The sequence below is a fragment of the Capra hircus genome, chromosome 16 (assembly GCF_001704415.2).
Source record: "Capra hircus breed San Clemente chromosome 16, ASM170441v1, whole genome shotgun sequence".
NCBI lineage: Eukaryota > Metazoa > Chordata > Mammalia > Artiodactyla > Bovidae > Capra > Capra hircus.
The window spans coordinates 49,441,500-49,464,888 of NC_030823.1; the positions used below are offsets into that span (position 1 = coordinate 49,441,500).

At 50.1% G+C, this 23,389-nt stretch overlaps 2 protein-coding genes and 1 pseudogene across 8 annotated transcripts in view; 1 reads left to right on the forward strand and 2 right to left on the reverse strand.

The window, feature by feature from the left end:
* On the reverse strand, window positions 3,221-13,810 carry LOC106502965 (endogenous retrovirus group K member 7 Env polyprotein). Of its 2 annotated transcripts, none has more exons than XM_018060499.1 (2): window positions 13,548-13,810; window positions 3,221-5,573 (listed from the first exon to the last, which is right to left on the reverse strand). In XM_018060499.1, exon 2 carries the CDS (start codon window positions 4,853-4,855, stop codon window positions 3,566-3,568), a length of 1,290 nt encoding a protein of 429 aa, XP_017915988.1. In that variant the 5' UTR covers window positions 4,856-5,573; window positions 13,548-13,810; the 3' UTR covers window positions 3,221-3,565. The 2 variants fall into 2 exon arrangements, with proteins under 2 accessions (XP_017915988.1, XP_017915989.1); XM_018060500.1 differs by lacking the exon at window positions 13,548-13,810 and adding an exon at window positions 12,724-13,480.
* On the reverse strand, window positions 8,665-11,758 carry LOC102183803 (annotated as a pseudogene). Its single transcript, XR_001296369.2, has one exon. The product of XR_001296369.2 is annotated as a ribose-phosphate pyrophosphokinase 1 pseudogene (transcript).
* The window catches only part of LOC102188159 (cyclin-dependent kinase 11B), a 40,818-nt gene continuing 31,469 nt past the window's right edge, over window positions 14,041-23,389 (forward strand). Inside the window, exons 1-4 of one of the 5 annotated variants that reach the window (XM_005690773.3) lie at window positions 14,041-14,435; window positions 17,244-17,477; window positions 22,529-22,934; window positions 23,165-23,300. In XM_005690773.3, coding sequence (XP_005690830.1) covers window positions 22,613-22,934; window positions 23,165-23,300 — 458 coding nt within the window. In that variant the 5' untranslated portion in view covers window positions 14,041-14,435; window positions 17,244-17,477; window positions 22,529-22,612. Of the gene's footprint in view, window positions 14,436-14,752; window positions 14,981-17,243; window positions 17,478-22,528; window positions 22,935-22,972; window positions 22,986-23,164; window positions 23,301-23,389 lie in introns of those variants that run through there. The other 4 variants (XM_018060503.1, XM_018060501.1, XM_018060502.1 and 1 more) reach the window with 4 other exon arrangements.

Consider the following 23,389-nt stretch of genomic DNA (forward strand, 5'->3'; position numbering starts at 1 on the left):
GCTCCAGACAGGCAGCCTTGGGGACAGATGCACAGCCTGACCTCAGCTCGACTTACTGGGAGCTCGGTGAGGACCCTGGGTTCCCAGGACACTCCTGGACACTGGTCTGAAGCCACAAGGGGGCCACCTGCAGCCCTGGGGTCCGGAGGGTGACTTTCAGATGTCCCCTCCAACCCCCATGGAGTTCAGAGGCTGAGTCCCAGGGTCAGGCCAAGGTGGGGACTGTGGAGGGTCAGCCAGGGCAGGGGTCATGCCACTGGGCGTGTAGAAAGGGTACCCAAAGGGCAGCCAAAGTGGTGCTGTCCCTGTTTCCCCATCTGCCAGTCAGGACGAGCCAGAGGCCCTAGCAGCTGCGGCCACGGCTGCCCCCACCTTCATATGCAAGGCACAGTGCCCATATACACAGAAACCTGGCTCCCTAGGAGCAACTGGCTGAGGTGATGGCCAGGATGGCAGGTGAGTGGACCCACAGGACCAGGGGCAGCATCCAGAAGGGCTGCTTGGCCATCCCAAGGAGAGCCTAGAAGGAAATACCCAGGAAGGTACTGGAAGCCTCAACTCCCTACAGCCAAGTGACCTGGGGTGGCCAGGGGCCCAGCCCAGGCCCAGGCAGACCCCAGTGGGCTCATCTGATGGTGGGGTTCCCCCTCCAGGCCCTACCCGCTAGCTGGGTCTGAAGGCTCACACACTTGGAATTGTACTTAAGATCTGTGAAATCCTTTCCCAGGGGACTACGTCTTGGGATCCCCTCACCCTCAGACACTTAGAACAGGCTCAGATCCCAATGCCTTGGGTGCCCAAGGGCCACCTGTCCCTGGTCTGAGCCTCTGCCCTCTTCTGCCCTGGCAGCTCTGGTGACCCCTCACTACTGACCACTCCACCTGCCCTCCTCCAGGATGTCTAATTAGGGGAGGCCAGCAGAGGTGCCCAGAAGCACCCCAAGATGTGGTGAGGCCTAATGAATGTGGATGGTGTACAACACAGAGACACCTTGAGGCCTAATGTGCAGTGATAGAAAATGGGCCTGGAGGGGCTGTGGTCAGGATGGGAGTCCTGGAAGCTACATCATGCGAGTCAGTGTTGGCAGTGGGTCAGGAGGTTCAAGGTGGGGGGCCCATACCCTTTCTCCCACCCACGGATCCAGACCCAGTTCTCAGGACCCTGTGGGCTCCTGAGCCCAGGCCCACATCCCCTGCTATCTCATGTGTCCCTGGAAACATGGGCTCCTCTGGGCCCACCTGACTGCAGCCATCACTTCTGACCAACATATGGATGTAGGTCAAGCCTGTGAGAGGGGGCAGGGGACAGGCTTGGCAGTGGGGAAGGACTGAGAAGGCCCAGCAGACACCAGCATGCCATGGGGGATGCGGGGGAAGGGGCTGTGCAGGAGTTTCAGGGAGCGGGGCCAGGGCAGGGGGGCGGCTAGGGCTCCTTCATAAGAACAACTTCCTAACAGGTATTGTATCTAACTTGCAAATAAGCAAACAGGCTGAAACGGCCATATTTGAAGCTGACAAGGGTGTGACGAATCCTGGTCGGTCTACTGTCTTTTACCCCAAATTCTACTTCTTGAATAAGTCGTAACTCCAGCAAACATCGGTAAAACCACTCAGACCCTTGCTGTGGCTTCTCTGATACTGGAAGTCACACACAGCCTTTCACAGGCAGCAAAGCCACGTCTCCTGCAAACATTTAGAGAAGAATTATCTGAAAATTAATCAAGGGACACCTCAACTAAAATGGAGTTGGGAGGCCACAAGGTGAAGTCCTCAGGCATGTACCCCCAAGGTCCACGCAGAACCAGAGAGGAGGGGAGTCCTGCACCTGTGACCAGAGCAGCCACCTCACCACCACCACCAGGCAGATCTCCCTGCCTGGCAACAGCTCAGCCAATGAGAAGCCACCTTATTTAAACTCCAATGTTTCCTCTAATGGACTTCTTGTTTATAACAACTTCCCTTCCTCCTCTATAAAAGAATGTCCTCCTCTTTGCTTTACCAGACTTGCATGTGGTTATCACAGTTGCATGTCCTGAGTTATAATTCCTTACTGCTGCCAAACAAACCTGAAAGTGAAAGTCGCTCAGTCGTGTCCAACTCTTTGCGACCCCATGGACTGTACAGTCCATGGAATTCTCCAGGCCGGAATATTGGAGTGGGTAGCCTTTCCCTTCTCCAGGGGATCTTCCCAACCCAGGGATCGAACCCAGGTATCCCACATTGCAGGTGGATTCTTTAACAGCTGAGCCACAAGGGAAACAAACGTGACTTTCTGGTAAAATAACTGGCTGTTTTTTTGCTTTGTTTAGGTGAAAAATCATAAACAGGACAAAGAAAGGGGGGCAGGATACAAACTCTGAAAGTGTGACCATGGAGCAAAGACTTCCTCCAGCAATGGTCGAAGGCCTGGGTAACACTGCCCTCTGTGTTGGAGTGGCCAGCCCAAGAGGGGAAGGTGACTTGGCACTCCGACATTATTTCAGAATTGTTAAAATGAACTGTCTCAGATAAAATGTAAGAAAGACTCGGCTATAAAGTTTTTGCTACTTTTCATACAATTGCTTTTGAAATTATTTGACTACAAGTAACTCACTGACCAGCAACAACTGGTGCTGCTGGGCAGTCATAAAGCATCTCAGAGTTGTGTGCAAAGTAGGGAAATCTACCCCACAAACTTTGTTCAGTGTCCTGAATACTCACTTTCAGGAATGATGAAGGTGTCATATTCTGCTCCGAGATACAGATGTTAAGAAAACTTCACTTCTGCTTTCTTTTTTGCATTTTAGGCCCAGGCCCCTGACCAACCCCTGGGGTGTCCAGGCCTTTCCTCCAGTCATACCTTCTGGAGGATCCCAAGGAAAACCCTTCCCTTGCACCTCATGGCCCAAACCCTGTCTATAGACGCCAGAGGTAGGCAGATGCCACCATCCATTAACTGACCCTCTGGCCAAGATCTAAAGGAGAAACTGTTAATTTTAAAACAATATGAAGCAAAATATATGTAAGTCTGACAAGAAGAATAGGCCTTGGACTTCCCTAGTGGCACAGTGGATAATAATCCACCTGCCAATGCTGGGGCATGTGTTTGATCCCCAGTCCAGACAGATTCTGCATGCCACAGAGCAGCTAAAAACTGCACTCAATTACTGGAACCCATGTGTTGGAGATTGCGTGTGAAATGACACAAAAACAAGACACACAAGAGACAGACACAGCTCCGGCCGGAGGAAAAAGGACTGCGCAAGCAAGCAAGCTTGCGGTTTACTTTTATATAGCCCCCCTGGGCAGAATTCCAGACTGTATGACTAAGCCTTCTCAGTATAGCACATGTGCATAAATGTTATCGTACAGCAAAAGGGAGTGAAATTCCGGTTTACTGCAGAGTCTGTCCAGAGCCCTTTCTTCCTCCTTATCACAGGAAGGGAATGATAAGGAAGGGAATGTTCCCTCGTTTGCAAGGGACCATTAAACTCAAGGCTGTGTCCAGTCTCCTTGGCAGAACGCCTCATTTGCAAGCACGTTCAGCCCGAGCAGAGAGACCCATTTGCAGGCACATCTCCGATACCCTATTGTGGCTGCATTAACCCTTCATCTCCCCCTTTTTTATTTGCTTTTATAAATTGTAGCATGGTCTGGATCTTCTCTGCTTTGGGCTTTAGTTGTTTCCCTTTCCGCCATCGCCGGAAGACTAGAAAAGCAACATAACATAAAAGTAATATAAACACAGTGTTCCAAAAGGTAGTCCCAATTAGTGAGGATACATGCCCTAATGGATTTAAGTTATTCATTCCCTCTTGAAGACTTTTCAGCAAATCAGACCCCGTAATGTCAGGTAAAGTCCTGCTAAAAGTAGACAAAATTTGTCGTTCCAGGTCCATAATCTCCGTAGTGAGATTTTGATGCCCAGTCGAGGATCGTTTTACTTTATCCCATCCTTCACTCATGTTAAATGGTACAGGTATTATACAAAACTGAGAAGAATTCCAATCACATTTCAACACACTTCGTGTAGATAAAACAGCTAATTGATCTCCAAGCCAGGAAACGGTGTGTTGAAGATTGAGCACGTCGGTAACAAGTTGTGTATCCAAATCTCGCTGTTGTTGCCATAACAAATGAGAGTCTTTATGCCAGTCCCGAACAAAATCAGCTGCTTGAATTCCTTGGTGTAATGCGAGGCCTGCCATCGCCGCTGTTGCAGTTACTGACGCAACTGCTAGAATCGAAGCAATGACCACACCAAGCATACGTTGAGATCGGTGTGGCAAGGTCTGTACAGCGCTTACTAGATGAGAAACAGCAAAAGAATCTGACCATGGCCTAGTCAGATTTATAGGCAACCATACTTCTGTCCGAGCTTTAACAATTACTAACGAAAAATTGGAGTTACAGGCTTGTCTTTCAAATTCTTTCCACCAAGACTGATTTACACATTGAGTTAGATTACAATAATCACATGACACAGACCCCACAGTATCATTCCAGGTCCAATTCCCATATAACAATGCAAAAGGGTATTTTACACATGCCATTGCGGAATAAGATTTATTAACGTGTAAATTAACATGAAATGGACCCGAAGAGTCGCCACTATCCAAAGTATAGTTTCCTGACCAGATAGTGAGATTACCAGAAACTGCCCATAGTTTCCAAATATCCCCTTGAATGTGTGGATATCCCTGCAATTGTAATTGAGGAGGGACAAGTGCAAATTGCTGCCAGTTAACTGTTTCATTACCATTGCCCATCAAAGTGCTATTTGCACGATGCCACCTAAGAGATTTATTCGACCATTTTTCTAAGAATTGCCCATGATCTGGACTCCAATCTACAATGACAGACCCAGAATAATTCATGACTTTAAAGGGTAGATGACCTCAGCAACGTTCCCACTCCAGAGATTCTAGAGAAGGAGCAAAAAAGTTAACAGGACATAGTGACATATGTATTCCATTATGAATGTCTATCGGTTCTGTCGAGGTGTTAAAGCCCCTGGTGGAAACAAGCACAGTAAAAGTAGAAAAATGGTAATTATTATACTTTACCCCCATGTATTATAGGAATGATGAGAATGTTCCTTGGTAGACAGAAAAAAGGGGTGTCCTCCTATGCACAAAGGAATACCTTCCCCTGCAATGGTCAAATTACTAATATTATATTGTGGTTTATGATGAGATAGTTGTTCTATTCCCCCGCAAGCTGGTGGGGGAAAGAAGGCAGTCTCATCAGTGCATACCTGCACTTCTGGCTCCCCCAGGAAACTACTCTTACTAATGGGGATTAGGTATATACTAAGGGGATTAGGTATATATGCCCAATATGTATGATTACTTGCCAATACACCAATTACCTGACATGTCACCACCGCCATCATGGCAAGCAAAAGATTGGTAGGATTCAGAGGTTGCCCCGCCTTCATTAATGTCTTCTTTGCTTCCTGGGTCAACCTCTTCATTTGACCCCATGTAGGAGGTGTTGCTTCCCTTGTACGGAAAGTAAAGCTTCTCTGCATAGTAAGCTCTTCAAAGGGATCAGCCATTGTTGATTCTGATCAATCTTGCTGGGGTCCAAAACCTGTAATTATTAACAGAAATGAAAGCATAGCCTCGTCCCAAATATATTAATGATGCTGGATCCAACCTTTCTCTTTATCTTTATACCAAATAGGTGTATTCAAGATCTTCTTATCCTCTTCTTTCCCTTGAAAATGCAACTCTGCTGCTGATAGATTTCCCTTGCTCCAAATATTCAAAAAATTTAGGGTAAGTAAGGTTTTATTCAAAATGTCTTTAGGTTTCATAAATCTCTCTTGTTCCCCCTTTTTTATTTTTTCAAGATATTCACGTAAGGTACGATTAGCTCTTTCAATGACAGCTTGCCTTTGACTATTATTAGGAATACCAAAAGTATGAGTTATATGGTATTGAGATAAAAAGTGAGCTAATTTTGCGGATTGGTAAGCAGGTGCATTATCAGTTTTCAATTCAACTGGTAATACCATAACTGCAAAACAAGATAACAAATGAGTAATAACAGCGTCAGCCTTTTCAGAATGTAATGCAGTGGCCCATTGAAAATGTGTGCATGTATCTATAGTATGATGCACATATTTTTGTTGTTCGAAAGAAGAAATGTAAATTACATCCATTTGCCATATCTGATTTGCTTGTTGTCCTCTTACGTTGACACCTGGTGAGGTAAACAGTAAAGCAAAGGGTGCACATATGGAACAAGAACGAACAATATTTTGAGCTTGTTTTCGAGTAATAGCATGAGATTTCTGTAACCCTTTGGAACTGGTATGCTGTAAGAGATGTTCTTGTTTTGCTGCTTCTATAGGATCAAGTAAGGCATCAATTGTAGCATTTCCGAATGATAAGGGTCCAGGAAGGGCGGAATGTGCACGAATGTGAGTAAAGAAAATTAATTCTGAACACTGCAAGAGCAATTGTTGTACTTGGTAAAACAATTTATCAATAGCTGTTTTAAGGGTCAGTGGAAGGGAGACATGGGGAAGCTGTAGGCAAGAGAGAACAGCATATCGAGAATCTGAAACAATGTTAATAGGAATTTGGGGAAAATCTTGCAAAACTAAATAGATAGCCCACAACTCAGCGGGCTGTACAGAAGAAAATGAGTGGGGGAGAACCTTAGAACTTTCCGGGGTCCAATATCCAGCAGTATTTTTATTTGTATCTGTAAAAATAGTGGGTCCCTTAACTGGAACATCTGAAATTGGGGATTGAGATATCATAGAGTTAGTCTGGAGAAAATCAATTAATTTAGATGACGGATAGTGATTAGAAAACGAACCAGGAAATGAGGCAAGAGAAATTTGCCAGTTTTCATTAAATTGTAAACATCGAGATATTTGAGCAGTTGTTAACTGAGTAACAATCTGGTGTGGTTCATATCCTGACAATGGTAAAATACGATGGCGACCTTTCTGTATAAGGAAGGCTAATTTATCCATATACATAGTCAAGTTTTTGGAAAAGCTGTTAGGTAAGAAAACCCATTCTATTAATCCTTTTTCTTGAGCAATAACACCAGATGGAGAATAAGCGGTCAGAAATATTATAAACGATATAGGTTGAGACGCATGTAAGTCAAAAAGCCGTCATTTAGTCGTTGCTCAACAAATTGAAGTTCCTGTAAAGCCAATGGGGTTAAAGTTCGGGGGCTATCCAGAGCTGTATCTCCCTCTAAAGTAGAAAATAAATGTCGTAGTTGATAAGTAGGAATCCCAAGTACCGGGCGTAGCCAACTGATATCTCCCAATAACTTTTGAAAATCATTTAAGGTTTTGAGGTGGTCTCTTCTGATTTGCAACTTTTGGGGCCTTATTCTATGTTGTTCCAATACCGTCCCTAAAAATGAAATAGGAAAGTCTTTTTGAATTTTTTCTGGGGCTATTTGCAAATTGTATAGTCTTAAAGCCTCCTGTATTTTTAGAAAGAATTCATCACATTCAGCAATACTAGGAGCTGCTAATAGGAGATCATCCATATAATGATACAGAATATACTTGGGGTATTCTTGATGGAGGGATTGTAAAGAGCAAGCTATGAATTCTTGACATAAAGTAGGACTATTTGTCATTCCCTGTGGTATGTCCATTGATAACACTGTCCATTGATAACACTTAACAGGCTGAGCATGATTAAGAACAGGAACTGTAAAAGCAAATTTATCTCTATCTTGCAATTGTAGGGGAATGGCAAAAAAACAGTCTTTAAGATCTAGCACCATTAAGGACCAATTCTGAGAAGTAAGAGCTGGAGAGGGGAGTCCCAATTGCAATGCTCCCATAGGTTCAATACACTTATTAACCTCTCGTAAATCGGTTAACATTCTCCATTTTCCAGATTTCTTTTTTATAACAAAAACAGGAGAATTCCAGGGGGAGGTAGAGGGCTCTATATGACCAAGTTGGAGCTGTTTTTGTACCAATTGTTCTAACGCCTCGAGCTTCATTTGTGGTAATGGCCACTGCTCAACCCATTTTGGAGTATTAGTTAACCATTTTAATGGGAGTGCTCAAGGAATTTGAGCAGTGGCTACTAGTTTTCCGGTGGAATGGTTACAAAAGCCCCCAAAGGAGAGAGATCTCTTCCCCAAATATTAATAGGTATGTTTACAATATAAAAGGTAACAGACACTGATCTTCCATTATGGAATTGGCATTGCAAGGGATGGGTACTCTTCCAGACATCTGCAATGGAGCCCAGTCCCGTCAGCATTAGAGGGCTTTTTTCTTTTTTTCAATCTTGGGGCCATTGTTGAGAAGAAATGACTGAAATATCCGCCCCTCTGTCTACTAGTCCCTCAAAGTTTTTTCCTTGTATAATCAAGGAGAGAACAGGGCGAGAATCTTTGATAAGCATTTCCCAAAATATATGTCACCCAGTACTTCCAAATCCTCCTGTTCATTCATTAGGAAGAGCCAAAAAGGGATGATAAGGTAGGAGAAGTATTTGAGCAATACGTTCCCCAGCTAACAATGAAAGCGTGGTAGAAGTAGAAACCATAATCAAAATTTCCCCAACATAGTCGGAGTCTATTACCCCAGGACCTCTCAAAGCCGCACTGCTACAGCCTAATATTAAGCCAAAGGTGCCTTTAGGCAGTGGTCCGAATACATTTTTTTTTTTTAGACCCACAATCAAAGAGATAACTTTATTAGTTTCTTCTACAAGAGACAGTAATATCAACTTTTTTAAAACAGAAATCTCAGGTCATTTGAGAGGCCAAATAGATCCAAAGAAAGATGATAAACAGTTAAATTAATCAAAAGGCACTACACCACCACCGAAAACCTACTACCGCAGTGGTAGTGGGCTAAGGAAGGTTAAGCTACAGCAGAATCATCTCATGTTAATGTTACAGATCATAGAGCAGGAACTGAGTTTGCTTTCCAGAAAACTATGGCACAACAATCACTTGGGACCAAGTGGATATTTGGCCAGGAAAAGAAGATCAGGCCAAATGGAAAGGAATAGGGACAAAAAAGAATCCAAGTGACAGAACCCAAGCAAAGGGTGATGGATCAGGCTTTTTCCTCCCAAGAATCATTTGCTCTATGGTGGGTTGCTTCCCCTCAGGCTCCTGCCCTAGGGTTTCTCTAGCCTTACAGGGGCTCAGCAACCAGATCTGGGTTCATGTTTCCCTAGGCTCTTGCATAATTTAGTACAGACTTTAGAGAACTTATCACACATTGCGGGGTGGGGGCGGTTGCTGAAGCATTCACATGCAAAGTAGTCTGAGCTTCCCCAAACATATTTGGACACTCTACACAAAGCTTTCCAAAGTCCGACATCTTGTAGAAGCTGAACAGTTAAAGCTGCAAGGCTCACAAGATCAAAGAAGCCAGGATGAGACAATACAGGTAGAAAATCCCAGCACCTACTGTCACTCTATATTTCTCTAACGTATTGGGTTGACCAGTAAGTTCATTCAGGTTTTCCCACAAACTGTTAAGGAACAACCCAAATGAACTTTTTGGCCAACACAATAGTAGTATCGCTCATATAATTGATGTGGGATGTAGAGAACTACACTGCAACAAGCTGGGTCTTCTGCTGGATTTTTCATCAAACACCAAAGAAAAAAACAAGGGGTGGGGCTCACTTTATTTTTGAAAAGCCTCAGGAGTTATTCTATTATAAAGGGACATGGCTGAACAGATAGGAGACGGACTCTCCATTGTGAGTTCTCCTGATGGCTTCCGCGAGGATCATGGAGATGTCAATCACCTGTATTTTGGAGCAATGCTTCATCTTATCCTCCTGAGGTACGGTATTGGTGACTACTACTGCTTCAAAGCATGCATTATTAATACGAGAAATGGCTGGGCCAGAAAAGATTCCATGAGTCAGGACAGCATAAACCCTGGTGGCTCCAGCTGAGAGAAATTTGTCAGCTGCATGGCAGATTGTGCCACAAGTGTCAGCCATGTCATCCATGAGGATGGCCACACAGTCCTTCACGTCCCCTACGAGCACCATGCGGTCCACTTCATTGGCCTTCTTCCGTTCTTTGTGAATCAAGGCAAAGTCCACATTCAACCGGTCTGCGATGGAAGTCACTCTCTTTGCTCCTCCAGCATCAGGTGAGACAATTGTGCAGTTCCTCCACTCAGAGATGTTCTCCCTTATCCACTTGAGGACCGCTGGCTCTGCATACAAATTGTCGACTGGGATATCAAAAAAGCCCTGAATTTGAGAAGCATGAAGGTCCATAGTGATGATATGATCCATGCCTGCTACAGAGAGCATATTTGCAACCAGCTTGGCTGAGACTGGAGCCTGGCTCTTATCCTTCTTATCCTGCCGGGCATAAGGGAAGCACGGGATGACTGCAGTAACCCGGCTGGCTGAAGCAATCTTGCAGGCATTAATCATAATCAAAAGTTCCATGAGATTGTCATTGATTTCACCACAGCCACTCTGAACAATGTAGACATCCTCTCCACGAACACTTTCTCCGATTTCCACACAGGTCTCCTGGTTGCTGAATTTCTTAGTCACCACCTTGCCCAGTTCCAGGCCCAGGCGGTCGGCAATCTTCTGGGATAGATCCTGGTGGGAGCTGCCACTGAAGATTTTGATGTTCGGCATCTTGGGCAACTACCCTAGGCTCTCTTTGCTTAATGATCACTGCTGCTGCCACTGAGACCCGAACCGAGTGGGCCCAGAGACTCAGTACTAAGCACTCGCGTTTCTACTCCGCCATCTTCACATTTGTTTTTAATTTGTAAATGCCTCCTCCTGGTGACAAAAGAACATTCTCAGCTAGTGGCAAATCAGCAGCAGCACTCCCTGAAGTAGCAAACCGTAAGTCTGAAATCATCATTTGAGGTCCTTTTAATGAGGCATTGACTGGTAACTGTTGTTGGGAGGGAACAGGGTTGGGGTAGGCAGGACAGCAGGAGAACAGGGAAGAAAAGTCCCCGGTATTGTTCCTGGGCCTCAAGGACTTAGGCCCACAGGACAGTTTCCTGGTATCGGGTTGCCCATTTTGTCTGTTTTAGATTTGCACTCATTAGTCCAATGAAGCCCCTTCCCGCATCGACAGCAAGGTCCAGGAGGAGTCTTATTCCTCCCAGCAAAAGATCTGTCTTTAGGAATTGCACCTTGATCAGCTTTTAATTTCCGACATTCTCTTTTCATATGACCAAGTTTTCCACAATGGAAGCAGTTACCTTCCTTTTGTGGTTTCATAGCTTTGGCCAAGGCTGTAGCAAAGACATTAGCCTGATGCTCTGTTCTTCCTATTCCCGTGCAGGCTCTGATATATTCAGCTATAGATGCACCCTGCCTTTTAATGGTCCCAGTATACGTTTGCATTCAGTATTTGCATTTTCAAATGCTAAAGTTTGTAATAATATCTCTGAAATTTCATCCCTCCCTACAGCTCGTTCCACAGTTACCCTCAGTCTTGCTAGAAAATCAGTATATGGCTCATTGGGACCTTGCATTGTTTTAACAAAGGAGGGCTGGGCGTGGCCAGTAAGCACCACACGGCGCCATGCTCATAAAAAGACCTGGCGGACTTGTTTTAAGTCCTGATCAGAGTATTGAGCCTGTTCTCTTAAAGCCCGATAATGGCCCTCTCCCATTAACTTGTCCTCGAGAGGACCAGAGGGATTCTGTCCTTCATTAATCCGAGCCTGCTTTCTAGCTTCTTCTTCCCACCAGCTACGAAGTTGCAACCATTGAGAGCCCTCCAAGACAGCTTGGGCAATAGATTCCCAATCTAACAGAATGATTAATTTGCCTTTTCCCAATGATTCCAGCATAGCCAAAATAAAGGGAGACTGAGGACCGTATTGCGCCACTGCAGCTTTAAGATCTTTAAAAAATTTATATTCCAAAGGAGTGTATTGAATATTTATCATGTTGTCATCTTGCTGTCTCTGGATGGGAAATAATTCTGGAGGATGGATAAAACCACTAGCGGGAGCAGGTAAGTCATCACCATGAAGCACAGACAAAGGAAAGGAGAACTGACAATGTTCCCTGCCCACATCGGCCAATCAATCGCAGTGAGGAAAAGAGAAGCATAAGGAGGAGCAGAAGGCGCAGATTTCCTCTCCTCCTTGTGAGATTTCTACCAGTCCTGGAATAGATGGGTCATTTCTTTAATCCCTTTGCCCTCCTCTGACGAAACCAAAGAAGCCTCCGAATCTGATTCCGAACTAACAGATGTTTCGCCATTTCCAGAAGGAGGCTTACTTGTATCCTTACCTTCAGGCAGTGCAGAAACCCCACCAACGTTTGTCACATCCTCATAAATTGCCTCTCGTTTCATTGAAGCATTAGATTTAGTTTCATTATCAGTAGATAGCAAAGTCAAAGCCTGTATTATAGCATTACATAAAGTCCATAACTTCAAAGGGATCACATTACCCTTCTGATGTTGCGTTCTCAATTTTTTTTTTTTAATTTTCCATTCCTTCAAATTTAACTGTAACTTAGTTTGATATTGAAAGCAATAACAATATTGCTCCACCAAGCGAAAGAGCTCACTCAATCGACGAGTCGAGACCTTAACGCCTATGGAGTGGAGAAGTCCTTTGACCAACTCCATGTATTGTGTCCGTAATGATGATGAGGAATTCCCCATGATTTTCCGAAAGTTCCCCTGCTAGGGTGAGGAATTCCCCATGATTATCCTGAAAGTTCCCCTGCTATGGATTTAAAATCCCCCTGGGGTTACTCACCCTTTCGGTTTCACTCGAGCCCCACGTTGGGCACCAGATGTTGGAGATTGCGAGTGAAATGACACAAAAACAAGACACACAAGAGACAGACACAGCTCCGGCCGGAGGAAAAAGAACTGTGCAAGCAAGCAAGCTTGCGGTTTACTTTTATATAGCCCCCCTGGGCAGAATTCCAGTCTGTATGACTAAGCCTTCTCAGTATAGCACATGTGCATAAATGTTATCGTACAGCAAAAGGGAGTGAAATTCCGGTTTACTGCAGAGTCTGTCCAGAGCCCTTTCTTCCTCCTTATCACAGGAAGGGAATGATAAGGAAGGGAACGTTCCCTCGTTTGCAAGGGACCATTAAACTCAAGGCTGTGTCCAGTCTCCTTGGCAGAACGCCTCATTTGCAAGCACGTTCAGCCCGAGCAGAGAGACCTGTTTGCAGGCACATCTCCGATACCCTATTGTGGCTGCATTAACCCTTCACCATGCTCCTGGCCTATATGTGCTCTGCAACAAGAAAAGCCACCACAATGAGAAGCCCAGGCACTGCAAGAGACTAGCCCCCACTCGCCACAACTAGAGAGAGCCCCTGGGCAGCAACATGTGCCCAGTGCAACTGAAATAATTTTTTTTTTAAGTAGGCCTTAGGAAGACCCCATTAGAAACTTCTCTGGTGGCTGACTAGCTAAGACACCAAGGTTCCAACGCAGACGGCATGGGTTCAAAAACTAGGTCCCACATGCAGAAACTAACACCAAGGACAAACAAATAAAAGTAAATATTAAAATGAAGAGGAAGAAGAGCCCGTTAGCAGTAACCTCGCTCCTAAAAATTACCTTTAAAAGTAAGTGGAGAGAATTCCTTGGCAGTCCAGTGGCTAGGACTCCTAGCTTTCACTGCAAGAGCCCGGGTTCAATCCCAGTTCAGTAACTAAGATCCCACAAACAATGTGGCACGATTTTTTTTACTAAAAATTAATAATGTAAGCCAGGAGGAAAACCGGGCCAGGAAGATGCTGCGCATGGTGCCAGGGATAGGTGGAGAAGTGAGGGCGCGTTTGCAGGCAAGACAGTCCCACTGAAACCCCTCTCCCACTAGGGCCAAGGCCACGCCCCCTGGTGGAACTCCCCACACTCAGCCAACCAGCGTCCTCGTCAGGGGTGTGGCCTCGGATTCTAGCTGCCCCTAGAGCTCCTCCCTTGCTGGCTTCCTCAGCTAGGACAGTCCCTTTGTCTTTCCTCTTCTGGGGGAGGCTCCTTGAAGCTGAAATTTCTGTCTCTCGAAACCCAAACTCAGAGCCAGCTTATAGGTCGGCTCCTCCACGAACTTGCCGCCCCTCCTGGGTCGCGGTGGTACGGCTAGGAAGTTATCAAGGGGAGGGCGGTTCCCAGAAGCATCACCCCTAACTGGGCTGAATTGGTACGGCCTGGAGGATACCAAGGGGACGACCGTGAGAGGGTGCCGTTATCCAGAAGCACCTGCCCCGCTGGCCGAGATGGTACGGCCCGGAAGGTGCCCAGAGAACAACCGCGAGGGGGCTCCATCGCTCAGCAGCACCACCCCAGCCTGGGCCGAGGTGCTGCAACACGGAGGGGACCAAGGCTGCGGGGGCCGCCATCGCCCAGCTGCACCACCCTCGCCTGGGCCACGCATTACGGCCCGGAGGGTACCAAGGCCGCGAGCCGCCATCGCCCAGCTGCACCACCTCCACCTGGGCTGATGAGGTACGGCCCAAAGGGTGCCAAGGGGATGACCACGGGGGTCTCCATCGCCCAACAGCACTATCCCCATGTGGGCTGATGTGGTACGGCCCAGGGGGTGCCAAGGGGACGACCACGGCGGGAATCGCCCAGCAGAGCGTCCCCGCTGCCAGCACCCAAGCGGCAGCTGAGAAGCCCGGACCCTCAGGACACTGCGGAACGAGTCCCGTGGGATGGGTCACGCGGGACGGCTAGGAGCCGCGGCGGACTTCAGACGCGTCACTTCCGGCGCGTGGCTTCCGGGCCAGTAGCGGCTTCTCCCCGCCTCCGGCCCCGCCCCGTCGTCCGCCGGGACCTGTGGGTTTTCTCCGGGTCCGCCCACCCAGCCCGACCCGCAGCCTTCGGCTCCTTGAGCCGAGGTCACCGGGATGAGGGCGGGTCGCTGTGTGGAGTAGGGGGCGGCGAGGCCCCAGATGACCGCTCCGTCCGTTCCGGCGCGCCGGGTCCTCGCCCGGCTGCGGGGCCGGGCTCACGTCCCTGAGGCTCGGCGTCTACCCGGGGGCTCCTTGGTGGGTGAAGGGCTGAATAAAGTTGGCGGGGCGGGTCACCTCCGGGGGTCGCCCTTTGAGTCCGTGCCGACCCCCCGCTTTCCCTGGCAACTCGGCCAACCCCGGGCCTTGGCACGCGCGCCTGGCCGTCCGAGGCCGCCCGGGGGTGGGAGGGAACCGTCCCTAGCGCTTTCATGCCGGGTCCGCTCCTGCAGCGTCCACCACGTGGGCCCCAGCCATGCCTTACAGGCGTCCAAGTAGACCTTAGGTCTCCGAGGCCGGCGCCAAGTTCCCGCTCCAAATCTGCCCGCGGCGGGCGGGGCACAGGCGGGGCGGGAGCTGGGAGTCCGCGGGGCCCACAGCGCCTGGATACCTGGGGGTACTGACAGAGGCGGAGGTGGGGACACAGGGTCGGCGCTCTTGCGTTTAAACCCTCCCCCCCCCCACCGATGCGCCCCGAAGTGGGCACAGCCCTGGAGCAGCAGGTGCAGCCGCTCCTGAAAGAACCGGGCAAAGGTGCTCTGTCGTTCCAGGCACAGTCGCCCGCAGCAAATTCATTGCAGTTGGTGTCTTCGCAGGATTAAAAAAAACTGGAAATTACATAATGACTGACGTCCTGCCAGGCGCGGGTCCTAGCAAACTGTTATTTTGTAAATTGGGTTGGGAAACTCTCAGTCAGGCCCAGAGCTAAGACTTCATTGTAGTTCTCAGCCTACTTTCTGTACGGGGTTTTATGGGGCCTGCAGTGCCGCCCCCTCCTCCCCCAGCGCTCACGCTCTGAAGCCTTGAAAATCTTGCTCACCCGCCACTGCTGTTTAAAAAAAAAAAACTATTTAGAAGCAGACTGTTTGTTTAATGGCTTAAAGTTCTTTGTTTTTCAGTAGAGTGCAATGTTTTACCCAAAATCCTTTAACTTGCAAGTAACATTTTAAAGCAGAATGAAATAATATTAAACTGCCTGAAAAGGAACATTGAGAGGGAACAGGAAAAGTTTTTACATTAAAGAAATTATTTTTGTCTTAAAATTGAAGTATAGTTGATTTACAGTGTTGTGTTTGTTGCTGGTGTATGGTAAAGTGATTCAGTTGTACATACATAACGTTCTTTGTCATTCTTTTCCATTCCATCATAGGTTATAAGAAGATACTGGCTATGGTTCCCTGATTTATATATAGTAGGTCTTGTTAAAAAATCAATTTTCAATGCAAATAAATTAGAAATTGGAGAAAATGCGAAAAAAAAAAAGAAAGAAAACTGAAGGATCTGAGATTCTGCCTCTGAGAGTTGACCACAGTTGTTACCTTGGCCTGTGTTCTTCTGAACCGTTGGTACTTTTTAAACCTGAAGACAATGTTCAGAGAGCTTGTAACTCTGACTCTGCTCTCCTTTTCTCTATGACAAATATATTTTTGTCACAACTGGTAGGGCTACAGCGTCCCATTATGTGACAGAGTTTGTTAGTTTTTTTAATCTGACACTTAGCCAGTGTCAGCTTCTCAGTCTTAAAAACAAAGCTTTTGAACATCTTTGTATGTACAAGCCTGGGCCTTTGTTGGATTATTTGTTTAGGACAAAGCCCTAGAGGTGGAATTTCTGAATTAAGAGTATGAAATTTGTAGACTTTCAGTGTATTTTATATAAACTGCCCTGCTGACAGTGTGAACCGACCTAGATTTCCTCACCAGGTGTTTGAGAGTGTCCTGAGTTGCTTGTAGAACAGAAGACTCTTGATGTCTGACTGATGGGCCTCAGAATTCAGGGTTCTGCAAAACTGGATGGGAAACTTGACAACTTCCTGTCAGTAACTTCCACCCCGAGTTTCCCTTCAGTGGTTAATGTGCCCTGGTTGTCCTGGCCGCCCACGTTTCAGAACCAGGCAGCCTCCCCAGGCAGCCTTGTTGCAGGATTGGTGGAGGCTGGGAGGGTCTCAGTGCCTGCGTGTGAAAGCATCATGTATGTGCTTTTTGCAACGTGATGCTAATTTCCTTTCAGTGCCCCATCTGGACCTTGTCCTATGGAGGCTTTGGACAGGAGCACAGTGGAGTCAACCCCCACCTCATAGGCTACTGGCTCCGAGCTGAGCGGAAGAGGCTACATTACAGTTCTTGTCATTTGTGCTATAAGCCCAGAGGGCAGTAATTCAAACCTGTGTCACCAGGAGCCTGGAGGTGGGGGGCCCCACAAACCCTGCGCTCAGCCTGGTCCGCCCCATCTCCAGGCCGCCCTGGGTGAGGTCAGTTTTCATCGTTATCAGGTTGGGCTGATGACCTTTGGCTTTTCACAGGATAAGAACTGCCTCTCGTGAAAGTGCCTTGAGTCACAGAGACAGAAAGAAGACGGCGGTCAGAGCCAGGGAGGGCAGCTGGGGTCCCAGTGGGCCTGGCTGAGCTGGACCTGCTGGGTTCTAGGCCGCTGCCCCCGGCCTCCATGCGCAATGCCAGCACAGCCGCTGAGGGGCTTCACTGCACCCGGGAACAGGCCTTCTGCACAGGACTGCTGCTCTGGCCAGTGACCAGCGGTAAGTGCTATGTGCCCGCCTGCTATCTGAGCAAGAGGACCCAGCTGACCGTCAGCTGTGGGTGCCACCAGGCGTTTCTCACTCCTTGCGGGTGGATAGTTGTGACTCCTGGTGGTGGTGACCAGCAGTCCCGCCCTGGGCACTCCTGCTGGACATCTCTGGGGGACCCTCAAGGATGGAGGTTCTGGTTTGTAGGGTGTGCAGGTATGTCCCTCTCAGCGTGGTGCCCAGTCCTCTCCCAGTTCTGGTACCATCCCCTCACTGTAGCCGTGTTCAGGCCTCTGGATCCGTACCTCCCAGCAGCTCTGGGTGTTGTCAGACCTGATGGCTTTTGGCAGTAGGGGTGGGTGATGTGTATCTCCCTGACCATGGATGAGGTCAGCACCTTTGGTCAGTGACCTCCAAGGTAACACCTGTGACCCTGCCTCCTGGTGTTCTCACCCTCTGTAGCCCCCTTCCTTGAGGGTGGGCTTCTCATGAGCGCTGTCCAGCAAATACTAAGGGGCCAAGTTTCCAAGAAGACTCGGCCTCCGCGGCCGCTGGCTCTCAGCCGCCAGCCGTGATACAGGCCTGAAGCTGTGCACACAGCCCTGTGGAGGGTCTTCCCCTCACAGCTGCTGGAGCTGCATGTGTGGGCTTGGAGGTGAGACCCCAGCCCCTTCCGCCATCATGCTGGTCAACTGCCTGGACCACAGAATCTGTGGGGTCATGAGTGTACTGTTGCTCTGAGCCTCCAGCTGGGTGTGTGTTGTCCAGAGGTGCAGAGCTGACGGCTCCTCTCGTGTTCACTAGGCGTGTGGACATTGTCTCCCTCCTGGCGTGTTACCCACGTTTCCTGTTGATTGTAGGTATCCATCCTCTTTCCCTGTCATGTTGTCATGACCCCTCCAGGTGTCACTTGTCATTTAGTGTGTTGGTGTTACATCATGATGCACTGTGAAAGCACAGGAGCTCTTCCTTTAGCAACCTCATCTGATTTGTTATATTTGTGGGTAATGCTTTGGGGGATTGGTTTAAGATGCTCTTTTCTGGGAATTCCCTGTGGTCCAATGTGGGATTTGGCATTTTCACTGCCGGGCCTGCATTCAGTCCCTGGTGAGGGAACTAAGGTGCCACAGGCTGTGCAGCACAGCCAAAAAAACGGTACTCTCTTCTTACCCCAGGATCAGGAAGATACTCCCTACGTTTTCTTCTAAGTGTGAGGTTTCACACGGTTGCATTCCACAGCCCAGCTGCCCAGGTTCAACCCTGGTCCGAAGCTGTGTCTCACACGGTGACAGCAGCCTCCCCAGGATTCTTGGGAAGAGCCATGGAGTCATTATGTGTGCCCTGCTGGGTCAGACCCTGCCTGGTTCCTGGGAAGTGCCCTGTGGATGTTGTGAATTGTTAGCGTATGTGTGGAGCTGTGAGGCTGGGATCTGGTCTCTCTTTACTGGCACGGATGACAGTTGTCCTGGTATCAGGGAGCTGAGGCCACCTTCTCCCGGAAGCCGCAGCCCCGCTCTGTCTTGCATCTGGGTTCTGCCGGTGCACAGACCCTGGGCCCCGCATCCCAGCTTGTTTACACGTCTCTGCACCAGTGCAGCATGTGGCCTGCTCCAAGTATCTGGGGGGCAGCCCCTCTTCTTCAATGGAGTCTCCTTCCCTTCTCCCTTTTGCGCCTCCATCGTGCTCTTTGTAGTTGCCCAGTACCTTGTAAGGACGTAACTAAGACTGAAGAACATCCTGTCACTGCTGAACTTTCACCAGCTTCCAGCCTCTGCTGGTGGGTCTCACCTGGGGCTGCAGCCAGGGGCCTGGTGGTACATCTTCTAGTCACGTCAGTCATGTGACCCTGTACCTAAAGGAACAGCTTTCCTCATTTGTTGATCCTGGTGGTCGTCTGTGTGCTGGCCCTTTGCTGTTATTTGCTTTCTCTCAATCCGCCTGGATTTCGCTGGCAGGCACCCCTCACGCTGGCCTTGTGCCATCCAGGAGCCCACCCTCCTCCCGGCCCAGCTGTGGCCCCAGCCCTGAACTCAGCCTTCTCTGCGAGGAGGCTGATTCGGTTCAGCAGAGCAGAGATTCAGAAACCAGCTCTGCCCCTGCTGCAGGGGCGTCCCTGTTCCAGGCCTCCGCGTGGGCAGAGTCGCACATGGACATGGAAGCAGGCACACTGTGGCCCCCACTTCCGCCCAGCCCACTCCCTTGTCTGCCCCTCCTTAAGTGCTCCCCACCAGACTCGCCCAGGTCTCGTCTGGAGCCCGTGTTTGACCTCAGCACCCATGCACAGGCTCCCCAGTCGCTTCCTTCCCTTCGCTCCTCAGTGGGCTGAAGTTGTTCCTCTGAGTTGTGCATTGGTTTAGGTATTTCTGTCTGTATTGCGCGTTAGAGACTTTGTATCTAGACGTGTTATTGATGTGGGCATTTTTGTTTTTTAAGCACATGGAGCGTGGACTGGTTCCCAAGGGCATAAGTGTTTAGAAAGTGCTGGCGTTGGCAGGATCCGGGGCATGGTTGCTGTGAGGATCTGCACCCTGGCCTGGTGCTCGGCCCTCTGCCGTCCAGCCTCCTCTGCTTGGCTTTCTTTCAACCGTCAGAGTTGCGCTCATGGCAGGGAAACTGCAGTGGCACCAGGTTCAGTGTGGTGGATCAGGACGTGTGGTGTCTTGTCTCATCCCTGGGGGTTCCACTTTGGTGACTCCATGGGGGGGCAACCGCTTATTTCTCTGGGGAGTAAAATTGTGATGGGCTCTGGTCACTGGCTAACGCCCTGCTGGGAGATAGTCTGAGGCCACCATAGGGTCATGGTCGCTTCCTCTCTAGGCTTTCCATTTTTTCCTCCCACTGATTTGTTCCTGACAGTTTCTTGTCTGTCTGCAGGACTGCGTCCTGCCTTCTGTCCTTCCTTGAGTTTGCATCTGTCTCTCCTTGAGTTTCCGGGAGGTAACTCCTCCCCAACCCTCAGGGTGATTGCTAATCTTTGATCTTCACCCAGGAAGGTCCTCAGACTGAGTTGGAATCGGTTCTCCAGGGCACCTGACCCCTCCCTCTGGTGCAGGGCCCCGATTGGGCTGCTTTAGCGCCTACAGACTGTGTCCAGAGGCAGGATCCTGGTCAGGGTGGTCCCTGCTGTCTGCTGCCTGACCCCTCGTGCTCCTTGTGTGCCACTGGGGGTCCTTGGAGCGCCCAACATCCAGGCTCGCCTGAGTCAAGCTCCCTGGGAGCCTGGTGCCCTGGGTGAGGTTTCCGTCCCTCCTGCCCTGGTCTTTGTTTCCAGGGGACCCGCTTCTGGTGACTTTTAGACCAGTACCGCCCGCTTTTCGATGGGCACTTGGCCCCCACCATCTCCTTGGCTCAGGTGCCAGGGCACTGAAGGGTGACCAGAAGCCTAGGCTGCCCATGGAGGTGCAGCTCCCAGCATGGTATTGTCTGGAGGGAACGGGGCCCAGGCCAGGAAGAGGAGGGAGGACGGGGTGTTGGTGGAGATCTGACCCCAGCAGTGCCAGAGGGGTCGAAGGGCTTGTGCGTCTTGTGGGGAAGTGGAGCCCACAGGAGGGCCGGGCGCATCCGTCCTGGTCTGGGGTGCGTTGGGACAGCTGTGGTGTCCCCAGAGTCAGTGTGCATGTGGAGGCTTGGGTGCCCAGCGACCCCAAGCGTTGCTGAGCTTGTGGAGTGAGTGGGGACACTAGGTGGACACTGGGAGCCAGGAGCAGCTTAGCCAGGAGCCCTGGCCTGGGTGGGAGTCAGAGGTCACAAGTCCACCTGGACTCAGAGGTCCAGAGTTCATTGGAGGTCACGAGTCCATCACGAACCTGAGCAGAACTGGGCCTGGGGCGGTAATGGTAGAGGAGCCAGCCCTTTTGGTGGGTGGCACAGCAAGCTGAATACCTGATGCTTCTTCTGCATACACCTGGCAGTTAGGTGAAAACATGATGGGCATCCCCCAAATGCCAGCACCAGGACATTGCCGGAGGCTTGGCTGCTTAGGGGCGGGGGATGGGCCAGGGGCTGGGACTTCCTGTTTGGTGTCACTGGGGAGGAGAAGCCAGGCCTCCTGGGCTGGTGGTCGTCACTGGGACACTGTTTATAGCCCAAACTGGGAATTTCCTGGAAGTCCAGTGATTAGGACTCTGCTCTCATTGCTGGAGCTCGAGTTTAATCCCTGGTTGGGGAACTAATATCCCATAAGTTGGGTGGCACAGCGGGGAAAAAAGCCAAAACTTGAAGCACCCACCCACCAGCACACATGAGAGGCTGGGTCTGACTGCGTGTGGTCTTAGGGCTGAGGGAGGCCTCTCTGGAGAAACCAAGACTTGGTGTGAGTCTGGAGGAAGCAGCGTGCTTTCCTGGCCGCAAGACAGAGGCAGCCCCCTGCCCGCCCGCAGGCAGGCCCTCAGGTTCAAGAAGAGTCTCCTCCTCCCAGGGTCTGTGCTCAGAAACTGCCCCCTCAAGCTGGAGATGGCTGACCACTGAAGGTTGGGGACTGTACTGTCAGGTCCTGGGTGAAGAACTGTTGGACCATGAAAGAGATGATGCAAAGGAGGAATGGAAAGTCAAGGGGAACAGGCTGGTTTGGTCAGCCCTCCCACCAAGGACAGCTCAAAACTCTGGATGAAACATCAAGGGGTGGGGGAGGGTGCTGAGCGCTGGAGAGCCAGCTGGGTGGGAGGGAGCTCAGGGTGGCCCCTTCTGGGCTCTGTCCGGTCCCGGTGGGTGGAGAGAGATGCAGAGCACTGGAGACAGCTTCTGAGGTGGGGGCAGGGGGCGGTGAAGACACAGGCTTCGCCGAGCTGAGGGAGAGGCTGAGGGAGGAGGGCAGTTGGAGGAGGCCAGGTCACCAGGTGCTTTGGGCGGGACTTACTGGAGGGTCGGGTGTGTGGGGAGGGAAGGGAGGCTAGGCTGGTGTAGGCCGTGGTCTCAGCAGGGTGCCCGCTCCTGCTCCTTTGGGGCTCCTGGACGCGTGGCCGCCGACTGTGGTCCCGAATCTGCTTTAAGTTACTGTAAGGGGGTGACTGAATCTGGCCGGAGCTTGGCTGCTCACGACAACCTCATCACATCCTTTCCGTCAGCTCCAGCCCACGCCCCTCTCGGTGTCACCATGGCTGCCACTTCTGTCCCTGGGTCCCTGACCCGAGCCCTCTGCCACCCCTGAGATGTCGGCGTCTGCGAAGCCCCCAGCCCTGGTGGAGCTGGACCCGGGCCCTGGCGAGAAGCCTGGGGGACGGCCGCTCCTGGCCTGGGCCCCCGTGTTCAGCCACCGGAGTGAGAAGATCGCATTGGGCCAGAGCGATGGCAGCCCGGAGGAGCAGGTGCTCACGGTCACCGTCACGGAGACTACCGTCATCGAGGCAGACCTGGGCGTTTGGGGCGCCCGTGCCCTGACCTACCTCACGCTCTGGTTCTTCTTTAGCTTCTGCACCCTGTTTCTCAACAAGTACATCCTGTCCCTGCTGGAAGGGGAACCCAGCATGCTAGGTACCTGCCCAGGCTGGTGGGGACGGAGCCCCGGGGAACCCAGCATGCTAGGTACCCGCCTGGGCTGGTGGGGACAGAGCCCCAGGGAATCCCTCTGTTCACTAGGTACCTGCCCGGGCTGGTGGGATGGAGCCCCGGGGAACCCCTCTGTTCACTAGGTACCTGCCCAGGCTGGTGGGGACAGAGCCCTGGGGAACCCCTCTGCTCACGGGCCTCGTCTCCTCCTCCAGGGGCTGTACAGATGCTCTCAACCACGCTTATCGGCTGTGTTAAAATATTCGTTCCCTGCTGTTTGTATCAGCACAAAACTCGGCTTTCTTACCCACCCAATTTCATCATGACCATGCTGTTCGTGGGCCTGATGAGGTAAGCCTGCTGACATTTCAGGTTGGGTGTCTGAATTTTTTGTTTCTGTGAAACCTCTTCCCCCAGCTGGCTGGCTATTAGCATCAAGT

Coding starts and splice junctions, on each gene's coding strand:
- LOC106502965 (XM_018060499.1), bottom strand. CDS start 4,855: ATGAATTATTCTGGGTCTGTCATTGTAGATTGGAGTCCAGATCATGGG.